This window comes from Betta splendens, chromosome 8 (genome assembly GCF_900634795.4).
Source record: "Betta splendens chromosome 8, fBetSpl5.4, whole genome shotgun sequence".
Taxonomy (NCBI): Eukaryota; Metazoa; Chordata; class Actinopteri; order Anabantiformes; family Osphronemidae; genus Betta; species Betta splendens.
In genome coordinates, this window is record NC_040888.2 from 14061108 (window position 1) to 14073682 (window position 12575).

General features: G+C 40.1%; 2 protein-coding genes across 3 annotated transcripts; one reads left to right on the forward strand and one right to left on the reverse strand.

The window, feature by feature from the left end:
* Nucleotides 1–128: 128 nt before the first annotated feature.
* eif1 (eukaryotic translation initiation factor 1) lies at nt 129–1825 on the forward strand. Its single transcript, XM_029159838.3, has 4 exons — nt 129–326; nt 914–1077; nt 1158–1259; nt 1371–1825. Exons 1-4 carry the CDS (start codon nt 296–298, stop codon nt 1413–1415), a joined length of 342 nt encoding a protein of 113 aa, XP_029015671.1. The 5' UTR covers nt 129–295; the 3' UTR covers nt 1416–1825.
* Nucleotides 1826–4392: 2567 nt separating this feature from the next.
* On the reverse strand, nt 4393–12179 carry LOC114860689 (uncharacterized). Of its 2 annotated transcripts, XR_008695404.1 has the most exons (6): nt 12080–12179; nt 11371–11594; nt 10017–10192; nt 8302–9100; nt 8035–8219; nt 4393–6796 (listed from the first exon to the last, which is right to left on the reverse strand). XR_008695404.1 is itself a non-coding variant. In XM_055510944.1 (4 exons), the coding sequence occupies exons 1-4, from the start codon at nt 11636–11638 to the stop codon at nt 6189–6191; spliced, it is 1851 nt and encodes a 616-aa protein (XP_055366919.1). In that variant the 5' UTR covers nt 11639–11667; the 3' UTR covers nt 4393–6188. The 2 variants fall into 2 exon arrangements, 1 of the variants encoding a protein (XP_055366919.1); XM_055510944.1 differs by lacking the exons at nt 8035–8219; nt 12080–12179 and having other exon boundaries at nt 11371–11667.
* Between the last annotated feature and the right edge of the window lie 396 nt (nt 12180–12575).

The following is a 12575-nucleotide window of genomic DNA, read 5'->3' on the forward strand; positions in this document are numbered from 1 at the left end:
CTGTAAACATAGATATCTAGAAACGTTTGGACGTTACAAGGCGCGGCTGCCGGTGACGTAAGGTATTTACGTCAACGACGTAATGACGTTGAAATCGAGGCGGGGCTATAAAGGGTTGTTTTTCAGTCCTGCGAAGGCGAAAGTCTCCATTTTGTGAGAGCTGTGGAAGTCGAGTCGAGCGACGGTCCCGAAAAAAAAAAAAAAGAGGCAAAACCCAGAAAAGACAAACAGTCACGCAGACGACGAACCGCTCGCTTACCAAGTTATTATCCGAAAGGAAAGCAAATCTTATCGTATGTCCGCTATCCAGAACCTCACACCTTTTGGTAAGTCGTCTTCTGGAGCCGTGCGGTGAGACAAGGTGGGGGAAGGGCAACTGAAAGCAGAGCTAACGTTAAGAGCACATTATGTCAAAATTTCATTTATGTTGTAATTGACGTGATTCGGCGTTTTAGTTTCTAGTATGACTATGTTGGCAGAAGCCGTTAACCCTTGCTCGCTTTTGTGAGTTCCTAAGTGTTATTTGTGTGACTTTTTTACCCGGCTTATTAGCGGGCCTCTGGAACGGTCGCCATTAGGCCGTTTAGGCCTGTTTGACTGCGTTCACGTTGACTAAACTTTTCCATCTGCCAATAACCAGTTACTGTTTTAGTTACTGCTTTGATTCACGCTGTGACTTAACTTGATGTCATTGTTGTACCGACCGCATTTGCTGGCGTGCTTAGCATTGGCTAGCTAAAGCTGCCCGACGCCCATAAGCTGTTAAGATGTATATTTAGCCTGCGCAGTTGATCCGAAACATGAGCCTTCCGATGGGAATCGCCAGTGGAACAGTCTATTTCAAAGCAGCGTCTCCAGATAAGCATTTGCGCACTTTTCTTACTGTCCTTTGTGCACATTTTTTTTCATCTAGACCCCTTTGCTGATGCAACTAAGGGTGATGACCGCCTCCCAGCTGGGACAGAGGACTACATCCACATAAGAATCCAACAGCGGAACGGCAGGAAGACCCTCACAACTGTCCAGGGCATCGCTGCTGACTATGACAAGAAGAAGCTAGTCAAGGCCTTCAAGAAGGTACTGACTAGAATGTAGATATTTAATGTGTCAAACCTTTTAACCACTAACTCATTATTTATTTTTTTGTATTTTAATAGAAGTTTGCCTGCAATGGGACAGTGATTGAGCACCCAGAGTATGGTGAAGTGATCCAGCTTCAGGGAGATCAGCGCAAGAATATCTGCCAGTTCCTCATTGAGGTATGTTTTTTTTTTTTTTAAATGGGGACCACTGTTGAGTTTCAAAGCACCTTTAAGAGTTGAGGTCTGTGCTGATTGTCATTTTTATTGGTTTGCCCTGTTTGTTTGCAGATTGACCTGGCCAAGGAGGAGCAGCTCAAAGTCCACGGCTTCTAGAAGCTGCTAAGCAGCCCTGTCCCTGTCTTTCCCAAAAGGCTATTAACCCCCCCTCCTTCCCCCTCCTCCTTCAATGTGCTGCTGTGGCTCTCTTCCTGTTCTTATCCCTTGCAGCCCCACCAGCTCCTACTAGCTAAAACGTGAATTACCTCTGACAAACATGGGACTCTGTAACACCATAACCCCTTTACAACACCAGGGGGCAGGCTCGTGCTCTCAAAGTCACACCACTGCAACTCGACATGACATCAGGGATGAATGGTGATGACGCTCCCACACACTTCCTTTATTTTGACTTTTGTTTATTTCCCTTTTTAATTTTTCTTTTTAGGTCTCATACACAATGAAGCATTGTTTCATGTAACTTTTGTTTTGTACTTCAAGGTGTTTCAATAAAATGAGTCTCCATATGTTGGGAGTAGAGTGGTGTTATGGGGAATGGGTGGGGGCTTTGTGTACATGAGCAGGTGAGTAGCTGCATTTTTAAGAACAATTGCTGCAGGAGGGTTAATGATTTGTGTTGGATGCACAAGCTGCATTTTAGTCAGAGTTTGTCTTTGCAGTGTTTCCCTGCTGGTAACTTTTCAATGTCCAGCTACCTACCTTCAGGTTGTAGTGTAGGAATGGCTAAAGCCATTAAGTTGGTTTTCACAAACTCTGCAAATAGTTAATTTAAAATGTTCCAATACATTTTATTTTTTTACTATTTGTTGACCAATATTGAGCATTTATTTTTTGGCCGAAGTGTAAAGGAGGTTAAGTCATTTCATCTGATTAGTTATTCCCTTGCAAGGTGCGATCATTCTAGTGTAATTTTTTGTTTTTTTTTTGGGGTGGGGGAAATGGGTTTTTGCTATTGAAGCCTGATAATCTTCCTGCTATGGTCCAAGAAATCTGCTTACACACACTTGAAACATAAATTTTCATAGAATGCAATAATCTATAAAAAAAGTCACAACATTGTGACATTGATATATGGAAAGAAATTAGCCATTGACAGGTTACACTGTGCTGCTGTAATTTGCGTCTGTTTTGCAAAATCCATACTTGGTTCAATAAAAAGTCTGCAGTTAATGACTGTCCAGGGTCTTTTTTTATGGGAGTGAGGCTGAAACAGTATAAAACTGTGCATGCACCCAGGTTAATGGTATGAGTGAAATCTGCATATTGCTTTAAAAATGTGTCCAAGAAACAAATTCAACATTGCATTGAATGAGACATCTGTATTATTATATACATGGATCAGCAATGGTATTAGTATAATATATTAAAAAGCTGAGGCTACGCATCCTTTAAAAAAGACCTAATACTTTGATGATAAGTGTAAAGTTATAAATTTAAATAGAAAGTTATTCTAGTATGATAGGACAATAAATGGGGTGGGCGTAACTAAACCACGAAGCTGCTTTAATGAATTAATCATCTATCTGTAAGTTCTTTTGTTGTGCCATCAGTGCATCATAGTGCAAGTGGGAGCTCTGGAAGAACTGCTTCACACTCTCCAGGTGGTGTTCTGAAAGGAAGCGCTCAACCAGAGCACGTTGGATGTCTTTACGCTCACATGCTCGATGTCGAACACCGTGGCTCACGTTTCTCAGAGGTTCGACTATCAGCAACCCTGCAGAACTGGGATTCAGAGCTGGAAACACTTTGACCTAGGGCCAGATTCAAATGGGAAATCATGAGCACATGTTTAGTAATGATTCCACGAACAGTTAAACAGTTGGTTAAACTTATATATTACATGATAGAGATGATCAGTACTGTTCTGAGCAGATATTTTCTTTAGGCACTGAGTAGAGGCTCTGTACGTTCCAGATAGTCCTGACTGAAAGCATCTGGAGCTGATGAGTTGGTCAGCCGTTTCCAGTGGGGGAAGGTGTGGATGTGGAGAGCACCGCCATTTATCCATCACTTTACCTGCATCCAAAAAGACATCCACTGATGAATTATGTCAGCATTAACAAGCCTAAATCACTCTTTATGATTTATAATGTTTCATGGCTATAGGTCAAAAAATGATGACCAGCTAAGTTCTGCCCACATAGTGAAGTATTTGCTTTATCAGTCGCTGTAACAGACATTAAAGCATTGGTATTATATAAGCTTAATATCCTTTGTGAGTATTTAGTTTATGTATCATTTAAAGCCAACCCCAGCTGAGCTCAGCGCTGTGCGTCCCTTGGACAGCATCCTGTCGTACAGCTCCACCAGCTCAGTTCGCAGCTTTGTTTCGTAACTCTCCAGCAGTGCTGCTATCTTCTCTTCCTCATTAGAAGTGCTAGGAATCTGCCAAGATGGATGGGTGATGATATCATCATCATCATCATCATCATCCACCTGCTTGAGCAGCTCACTGACAATAGAGCTGATGTCTGTCCCTGGACCAGCCCCAAACATCCGGCGAATAGGGTCTGGAGGTGGGTGGCGGTTTCTTAAGCCTGCATTCTGGTGATGAGCTAGCATTTCAAAGAGGACCGACAGAGCCAGGGCAACCACACCCACACCCCCGTAACTCACCTGCAATTAACACTTAAAGTATTACTAATATGAAAACCTTCTGGACAACGCTGACTTTGAAGGCATCATAACACGATCTCTTACTGTGGTGTTTCTTCCAAAGAGGGTGTGTAGGTCACAGTTGAAGGCAGACCTCTGCTGCTGGGTCATTTCTCTCTGCAGCTTTGAATACTGCTGCTCCAGAGCCCAGGAGGAGTTTAGGGACAGGAAAGAGGCTATGGAGACGTCCAGAGAGGCATCAGAAACCAGGTCTGCATGGCTGTAGTTTTACAGATTGGTGTGGTCATTTCCCCAGCAGCCACTCAACCCGTTTTTCTGTTGACCGCTGAGAAATTATAGACAGTTTCCTATTGTGACATGGTTTTTACTTTTTAAGAGGTGCTGTAGCTATAGTTGCTCAACAACAAGTATATCTGCTAAAGTGTGTATAACTTTTACAAAACTTTTATTTGCACTTTTCACTTGAGACAAAAACCAACAGATGGACAAATGCAAATATAAGTAACAAAGGTTTGCACATTGAGCCAACAATACTACTTTCTACCAAGAGCACCTGTCAGCATGGTAACATATATAAGGAAACCTCATTTGTTGACTGAATCTGAACACATGTAATCTCTTGGCTTAATTTGCTATGTCTTTGCATGATCTCATAAAGACAGTCTACGGTCTTTGGAGAACTGCTGCAGTTTGTTCCCATCTCAGCATTTAACAGTTGCTGTAAAAGAAACAGGTGTAGAAACAAAACAACACAGCGAAAATGAACAGTCAAGTACAAGCAGAGCTTCAGTCACTGTGTGCAAAGTCTAGACACAAAACACAGCAAACAAGCTGTTCAAATACGAAAAGTAGCATTAACACAGCAAGTTAGCCGACAAGGTTTAGATGATGATGTGATATATATCAGAATGATATAAGCTTTGCTTGATTTTGCAGATAGACAGGAAGGGGTTTTACCAACCGTGATGTAATCAAACAAAAAACAGAATCAGAAGGACATCAGATCGTGATTAGGTCACATGTTCAAAACCAAGGTTCAGCTCATGTGATGCAGAAAAGAAGTGCTCTAAAAACCAATGACTGTAGGAAAGTGGGTGCAGAGCTCTGTGAAATAACAGCTCGGAGTCTTTATTAAAAATAATGCTTTGCATTTCTGACAGTGAAAAATCATCAGCAATCATTAGCAACAACAAATTTGGCCAATTGGTTTACAGCTGAGCTGGTCCCTAAAGCAAGGCATTAAAGTACTCACCCACAGTCATAGAAAGCATTTTGTATTTAACATAAAAAGTGATATTAATCCCACTACTGTTGTTGACAGTTCTTATGTCAAACACTTTATATAACTTAACATTACATAAAAAACAAAGCATACAGTATTTTAACATAATTAAAAAATCTATAGTCTTACGCTAAAGAAAATAATGAATATTCTCATATCCCTCATATCAAGAGGGATTTTTATTGATAAACAGTTCAAATATACAAACTATAATATTTATTTAAAACACTCGTCATCATCTATTTTATATATACATATTTTACTTATAAAAAAAAACAACATTTGCTCACATAATAAAAGTTGCCTGGGTTACCAACACAATCAAATCAATTGTCCTGTGGCCTGAGGGCAAGGTGTTCACCACACCTCAGAAAATCCATTCAGGAGTGTTTCCTGCTGGCAGACAGTGAGACCTACACGCCTCTTTGCAGCGGTGATAAAACCTCCACCATGACATTTATATCTGGATCTGACACGGCAGCACACGTAATGTAATGTATGTTACAGCAAAACCTCTCAGCGTCTATGAAACTACATCAATCAGAACGGTAGCCCTGTTCTGTGTGTGTGTGCGTGCGTGTGTGTTTACTTTATACCCCCCCAAAAATTGTGGAAAGTACCACATTTAGAATTAACACATCCTCCAGGTGTGACACTGGTTCTGTATTATATAACAAATTTTAGATGATGATCTGTGTTTTTTTTTCTTTATTATTATGCTATAAATGCTGTTCACAGCATGTTCTGTGTTTAATGTCTGACAAAGTTGCTTTTTTATTTTGATTTCATATAGCATTAACAACAGGTGAGAACACATTTATTCTAGTTCTAGTGTCCAGGTGAGGATTCTTCATGTTACTAAGTAAGTTTTAATATATAATATATAACCATAACCCTACATAAATAAAAACGTGTCCACTGTTTGAAAGAAGACAGAAAACACTCTGTGAGCAGTCAGTCAACACACAGTGTCACACAGTGGTGGTGGAGTGCCGTGCCGTGATGGTGGTGCGCAGCCGATGTGACTGTGTTAGAGAGTGTTTGTGCATGAGGCTGTGCACAGCGTGTCTGTATCGAGCTGACATCAGGTTGTAGAGCAGTGGGTTGACAGCAGCACTGAGGTAGAAGAGGACGGAGGACACCAGGTTGAAATACTGAGACAGATAGTAGTAAAATAAAGCCTTTTTGTCAGGGTGTGTGTGCGACGTGTCATTGTGTGTGCTATCCATGTGTATAGCAGTAGGTGTAGCATATGTGCGTGTGGTGTAAGGCCTGTGTGCGCTAGTAGTCTCTGTGTCTGTTAAGTGTGTGTCTAGATTATCCACCGTGTTGTGTCTGACTTTGGTCGTTGCACATGTTTGACAGTCATCTATGAGATTGTGTGCAGTCAGCTTCTCGGTCTTGATCATAGCGTGTCCGTTCATATCTCTGTCTGTCCTGTCAGGGTACACATTAGTGTCTGGGTGTGAGTTTGTGTGTGTGTGAGCTTCCTGCGTGTAAGCAGTGAAAGAGAAGGAGAATATGGTCCGACCAACGTGGTAGGGCAGCCAGCAGAGGACGAAGGCCAGGACGATCACTCCTGCAGGAGAAAAACACAGGAAGAAGTCAATGGATTCATCAATGAGAGGACACACACACACGCACACACATAGGCACACACGCACATGTACAAACACACACACACACACACACACACACACACACACACACACACACACACACACACACACACACACACACACACACACACACACACACACACACACACACACACACTATATAGGATGTAAAGGTGCAACAGTTAAGACAAACTGCAAACATCTATTTTTTGGGTTTTTTGCAATGAAAAGTGTACTGTAGCCAACTATTTGGCAGTTAGTTTGTTTCACTAATCTTCATACTGTATGTGTAATCATCAGGTGGGAAGCAACTTGGTGGAATCAAGGAGTCCTACAAAATCTGGGCCTCAAGGATCAAACGACAACTTGATGCTACTGTTATTATACTATACTAGATATACAGCTTAGGCAAGCCTGTCTTTGGAGGGTTTTATTCATTCTTGTTCTGGTTCTGTTCATTGGCAACTGGACTTTTTGTTTCTTCTTGAAAACATGCTATTTTTCAATCAAAAGGCTTTTTCATTTCGAAACTTCACTTCTCCAGACTTGATGAAGTCCATTGTTTGGATGGTTACATGTCTTCAAGAAGAAAGTCCAGTTGCCAATGAGCAGAACATTTGGGGTAATGACGTAGCATATGGGTAATATTTAACCCAGCTATATAGTTAAATAAAATAAAACAACCCAGTGTATAGGTAATATTTAACAAAACAATAGGGTTATTTGACTCATCAGGTTGAATCGAATAAAATAACCCAATGTATGGGTAATGATGAACCCAATGGTTGGGTTAATTTGACCTCACTAGGTTGGGTCACAAAAACAACCCAGAATGCTGGGTTAAAATAGTGTAACCCAGCACTAACCCAACCCAGCAGCTGGGTTATGGTTGTTGTTTTTGAACAAATCATTTTTTAGGGTGCAGGGTTATTCCTTGAACTTTGCAAAATGTAATTCAAATCTCAGTTACCAAAATCATTTTTTCATGTGTTGAGCAGGTTAATGCTACTTTTGTAAGAAAATGTCATATTCCAACCAATTTGGAACATTGAATAAAAGATAAATAAAAACAGAATCCAGTCACAAGCTATTTAATGTTCAACCTGATGAACTCATTTTGTTTGTTTTTAACAGGACTGCAGACAGAATTCTAAATGGAACATTAGCTTCTTTTCATTAGCTCCTCATTGTTTCTTACAGTTAATGATCAAACCAACATGCCCTCAAAGATCTTCTAGCTCCAGGTCTTCGCTTGGTTCTCAGAGCGCTGCTCTACTTGTGGTTGGTGTCAGTGAAGTGGAGCTACTGTGTTCCTCTTCTGTGGAGCCGGCTGATGGCCATCCACCCTGAGCCTGGTTGTGATGGAGGTTTCTGTATAATGCTCTGTGGGTGTATTTTGTATCTGTCAGCTCTTGGTACCTTGTCTCATGTGCAGATCTTTACAGCACCGGGGGGTGTTTCTTACCCAGCATCTTGACAGTGTTTCGATGACTCTGATCTTTGCGGCTGCTTTGTGGACGGAGCCACAGTGTCCTTCCAATCAAGCTGTAGACCAGTCCCAGGATGCAGAAAGGGATGAGGAAGTACATGTTGGAGAGAATGGTCATGGCCGACAACAAGCCAGAAGTAGCGGCGTAGTCCGAGCAGCGACACTCTCTCCTGTCAACTTCTTCGTGGCTTTCCCGTCCTCCTCCCTCGTCCTCTTTCATTTTGTTTTGCTTGTTTGTTTGTCCTTCATCTCTATAGTCAACATCTTGTTTTTCCTTGCTTGTGTCTTTGTCATTTTCTTGTCTTGTCTCATCTAGTATTTCTCCTACTTGCTCCCCTTTGTTACTAAGGTCTCCAACCTTTGTTTCATTTACATGCCACTTTATTACCTCTATTTCTGCATCCATTAAAGCTACCTGTGCACTTCCACGTGTGGCTTCACCTACAGGAACTCTTTCCTGTTCTACTTCCCTTATCAAGCTCTTGTCCTCCCTCCATCCACTAATCCCTTCCGTACCCCCAACTTCCTCCACTCCAACCATGACCAGCACTGGAGCGGCACTGATGGCCGCACCAAGCCAGAGGCAGCCGATTAAAACCCTGGTTCTACGCCGCGTCACCAAGGTCTTGGCTGTGATGGGCCAGCACACTGCCAGGTACCTCTCAAGGGAGAGGAAGGTAATGTGGAGGATGGTGCAGAAGGTGCAACACTCCGAGAGGAACATTGAGAGCTTACAGGCAAGGTCTCCCAGGGGCCATGGACTGGGCCTCCAGAGCTGAGAAAGACAGAACAACTGTTTAACCCATACACACAACACCTTATATCTCGCCTAAATCCTAAAAGACTACAGCCATGGATTCAGTGTCCTGCCTCATCCAAATTCTTGGAACAACTGACTTGATAATATTACAGCTGGTATAAAATGGGGTCTGATTGGACAAAGAAATACATACTAACTGTAATCACCAGCATAACTAGAAAGTGTAGTTCTTCTCCGACACCACCAACTCCACCTCTGGCTATTTTATAAAGGTGGTCAGACCCTCCTAATATAGTAGTTCCATTCAGCATCAGTTTTCTGTGAACATGATGTCAGGAGCTCTGCAGCGCTACATAACATAATTTGAGAATTTGCTTCCATTAAAGAGAATGAGAGGAAAGGTGTGTTCAAGTTGGAGTGTAGTATGGGATAAAGAATCATCAATTAGAAGCTGAGTTACTATCAATTTTTCATTTACTGTTCATAATAAATTAAATTAACACAGACAATTATATGGATTGCCTTTTGACATCTACACATAAATATTGCTGGGTTTTGGTGTTCTGTCCAACTCCATGTTTTATTTACCCATGCTTAAATATCATTAGCTTTTCTGCTGTCATTGTCCAGAGGAAATCACAGCAAGATAATGTTGAACACAATCCCTGAGGCTTTGACACAGCATCCGAGTTTATGAAGAGATAACCCAATTTTGCAGCATGGGCTTCCCCTGAGGGGAGGACCACAGTGGTTGGTTAAGCCATTTCAGGCGCACACACCGCTATTCTCAACAGTAAACTGGAGCATCATGCCCCTCTCTTCATTCCGGCATCTGCAATTTCTCCTTTGACTACTGTATTGGTCAGGATGTGAACAAAACCTCTCTACTGTATATAAAAGGTGCAGCTTGTGTCTTTGTGTGTGTGTTCACCTTATATAGATCCAGAGGCAACAGCAGGAGTATCAGCAGATCGCTAACAGCCATGCTGCTCAGGTACAGGTAGGTAGAGCTTCTCATTTGTGGACGGAGCCAAACCACCAGGATGGTTAGTATATTTCCAACAAGGCCAAAGAGCATCAGAGGAATGTAGATGACAGTCACACACACTAGAGAACCAGACAAGGGCATTTTTATCATCACAACTACTAAAAAAAGATTCAAAATGTTCTTGATGATATCATTACTATTGTATGTAATTTATAAATTACTTTGATCTCTGTTCTTTCTCTCAACTATCTAATTTCGAAAAAAACTAATATTTCATTTCTCGATTTAAAAAATAAATAATTTGCTTTCTTACAAAAACAAGCTTTTAATGTTGAAGCAGTGTCTTATTAACTTGAGAATAAAGTTATGGACTGCAGCTAATGACTCCTGCTTAGCTTAGCATGAAGACTGGAACAGAGAGAAACCACTCTCCTATTAGCTAACTAAAGATAGATGTTTAATTATAACACATTAAATAGGTAATAATGCATATTTTCATAGCTCTGTTAGTTTTCAAATGACCTTTAATACTAAAAATACTTAAATAACATATAGTCACTGTATATTCACTTACTGTCATTAACCAACCAACCTGCCTGTGTTCTGTTGCTGCCTGTTGTTGTTACTCATTAACTCTTTTTATTACAAATAAGCAAACTAACTAACTAATTCAACCTGGAAGGCAGTGTGGCAAGTTTGGCCTCAGCATTAAAATGGTCGACAAACCAGCAAGGGTTGGACTCAATCGCGCACAACCATGGATTTAAATATTATATAGAGTACTTTTAATAATAATAAAAACTAATCAAAGAAAAGCCCAGCAAACAAAACTCATTGATAACAAACAAAGCAACCAAACAAAAACTAAAAATCACTGCAGGAAAATAAGACCTAAACTAACCATAAGAACCTAAAATCACTCAGTATGCAAATACAATTTATATACAGCTTCAGTAGAAACAAAAGAAATGGTGAAGAAATACACACTGACAAGCCCGGATGAATGTGATTACACTGATTAGTCCCAGGCAGAGGAAACAGGAAATGATGTAGGGTCTGGCAAAAGTGAATAAACTGAAACAAAAATGTTTCTTCTTCTCTGTCCCCTCACCCCAAATGGTCACAGCAAATGCCCACCAGCTGTCCTGAGCTAAAGGAAATTTCTCTAATATTCAAATTGTTGTAGTTTTAGTTGTAGTTGTAGTTGCAGTGTGTTCTTGTTGTGCATAAATCCTACCTAACGTCCAATGCCTTAAACATCATCTGTCACTACTATTATTGACACTTCTCAACCCACCTAACTCAATCATTCCAAATACAGGGCACTCTTGGTTGATGCAGTCCTCTGTGAAGCTGGATGCCAGGTCACAGGTCTCATCTTCACAGCCACTGCCCAGTTCTCCCAGCTCCATGTGGTCCAGGGTTGGACAGAAGAAGTCAAAGAACGAAAGCAGCAGGGAAGAGGTGTGTGTGCGCCAGTTAGTCTTACACACACTGAGGTGACGCACTCTGATCGATTTCCTATGGCGTTCGAATGCAGAAATAAGGTGATGCAAAAGTGTCATGTAGTTTATAACAAAATAAGACAAATAGGAAAAAAGGAATCACGCAAAAATACTTGTAAATTATATATATATATATATATATATATATATATATATATATATATATATATATATATATATATATATATATATATATATATATATATATATTAAATATACAATATATATATACACATACAGCTATACACAAAAAAGATACCTAGTACTAGAATATAACATTTACAAATTAACATTGTGTGTCAAATTTTGTGTCTGTCACTTTGTACAAAATCCCTAAAGAATCAAACTGTATTGCTACTAAGAAAACTGTTAAATCAGAAAATATCAGTACAAAAAAGGCTTAGCAATTTATCTACACTGATACCATACTTTTAGAGCTTTCATAAAACACAGAACACATAATAATAAACTGGTTTTATTTGGGTAAAATAATACACTTACTGGAGTAGACTTGCACTTCTCTGACCGCTGATGTCTGCGTAGGCAGACTGTTGAGCTTTGTCTGCGCCACGGACACCTTGATGATGATGATGATGATGATGATGATGATGATGATGATCTCTTGCTTCTTCCCCTCTCTCTCTCTTTCTTTACCCTTAGTGTTAGCACAACCCTTTTACACTTCAATGTAATATTCACTTTTACAGTATTTCAGTTTTAATAAAATATAAATTGAGTACCACTCTCTCTCTCTTTTCTCTCAAGTTACTTTCCAGCCAATGACTTTACAAATTCATAACATTTCATTCAATAGAAATTTTGTCAACATAAAATATTGGTCACTAAATGTGTTTTATGCACTTTATCTAAATCTATAAATATATCTAGCAACCATCTAGCAGTTTAATAAAATGCGTAAAATTTGTTTAAATAAATTTTAGAGGTTGTGAGAATTCATTTAATATTTGTTAAATAATTGCCTTTTTTTAAATGTTAT

What these genes read in the sequence shown, in the direction of transcription:
- eif1 (XM_029159838.3), top strand. Translation starts at nt 296, where the DNA reads ATGTCCGCTATCCAGAACCTCACACCTTTTG. An exon ending in TAGTCAAGGCCTTCAAGAAG is followed by an intron (nt 1,078 to 1,157) that starts GTACTGACTAGA and finishes GTATTTTAATAG; the next exon opens with AAGTTTGCCTGCAATGGGAC. An exon ending in TCTGCCAGTTCCTCATTGAG is followed by an intron (nt 1,260 to 1,370) that starts GTATGTTTTTTT and finishes GTTTGTTTGCAG; the next exon opens with ATTGACCTGGCCAAGGAGGA.
- LOC114860689 (XM_055510944.1), bottom strand. Translation starts at nt 11,638, where the DNA reads ATGACACTTTTGCATCACCTTATTTCTGCATTCGAACGCCATAGGAAA. An exon ending in TGCCTCTGGATCTATATAAG is followed by an intron (nt 9,101 to 10,016) that starts GTGAACACACAC and finishes TGTCTTTCTCAG; the next exon opens with CTCTGGAGGCCCAGTCCATG. An exon ending in AAACACTGTCAAGATGCTGG is followed by an intron (nt 6,797 to 8,301) that starts GTAAGAAACACC and finishes TTTCTCCTGCAG; the next exon opens with GAGTGATCGTCCTGGCCTTC.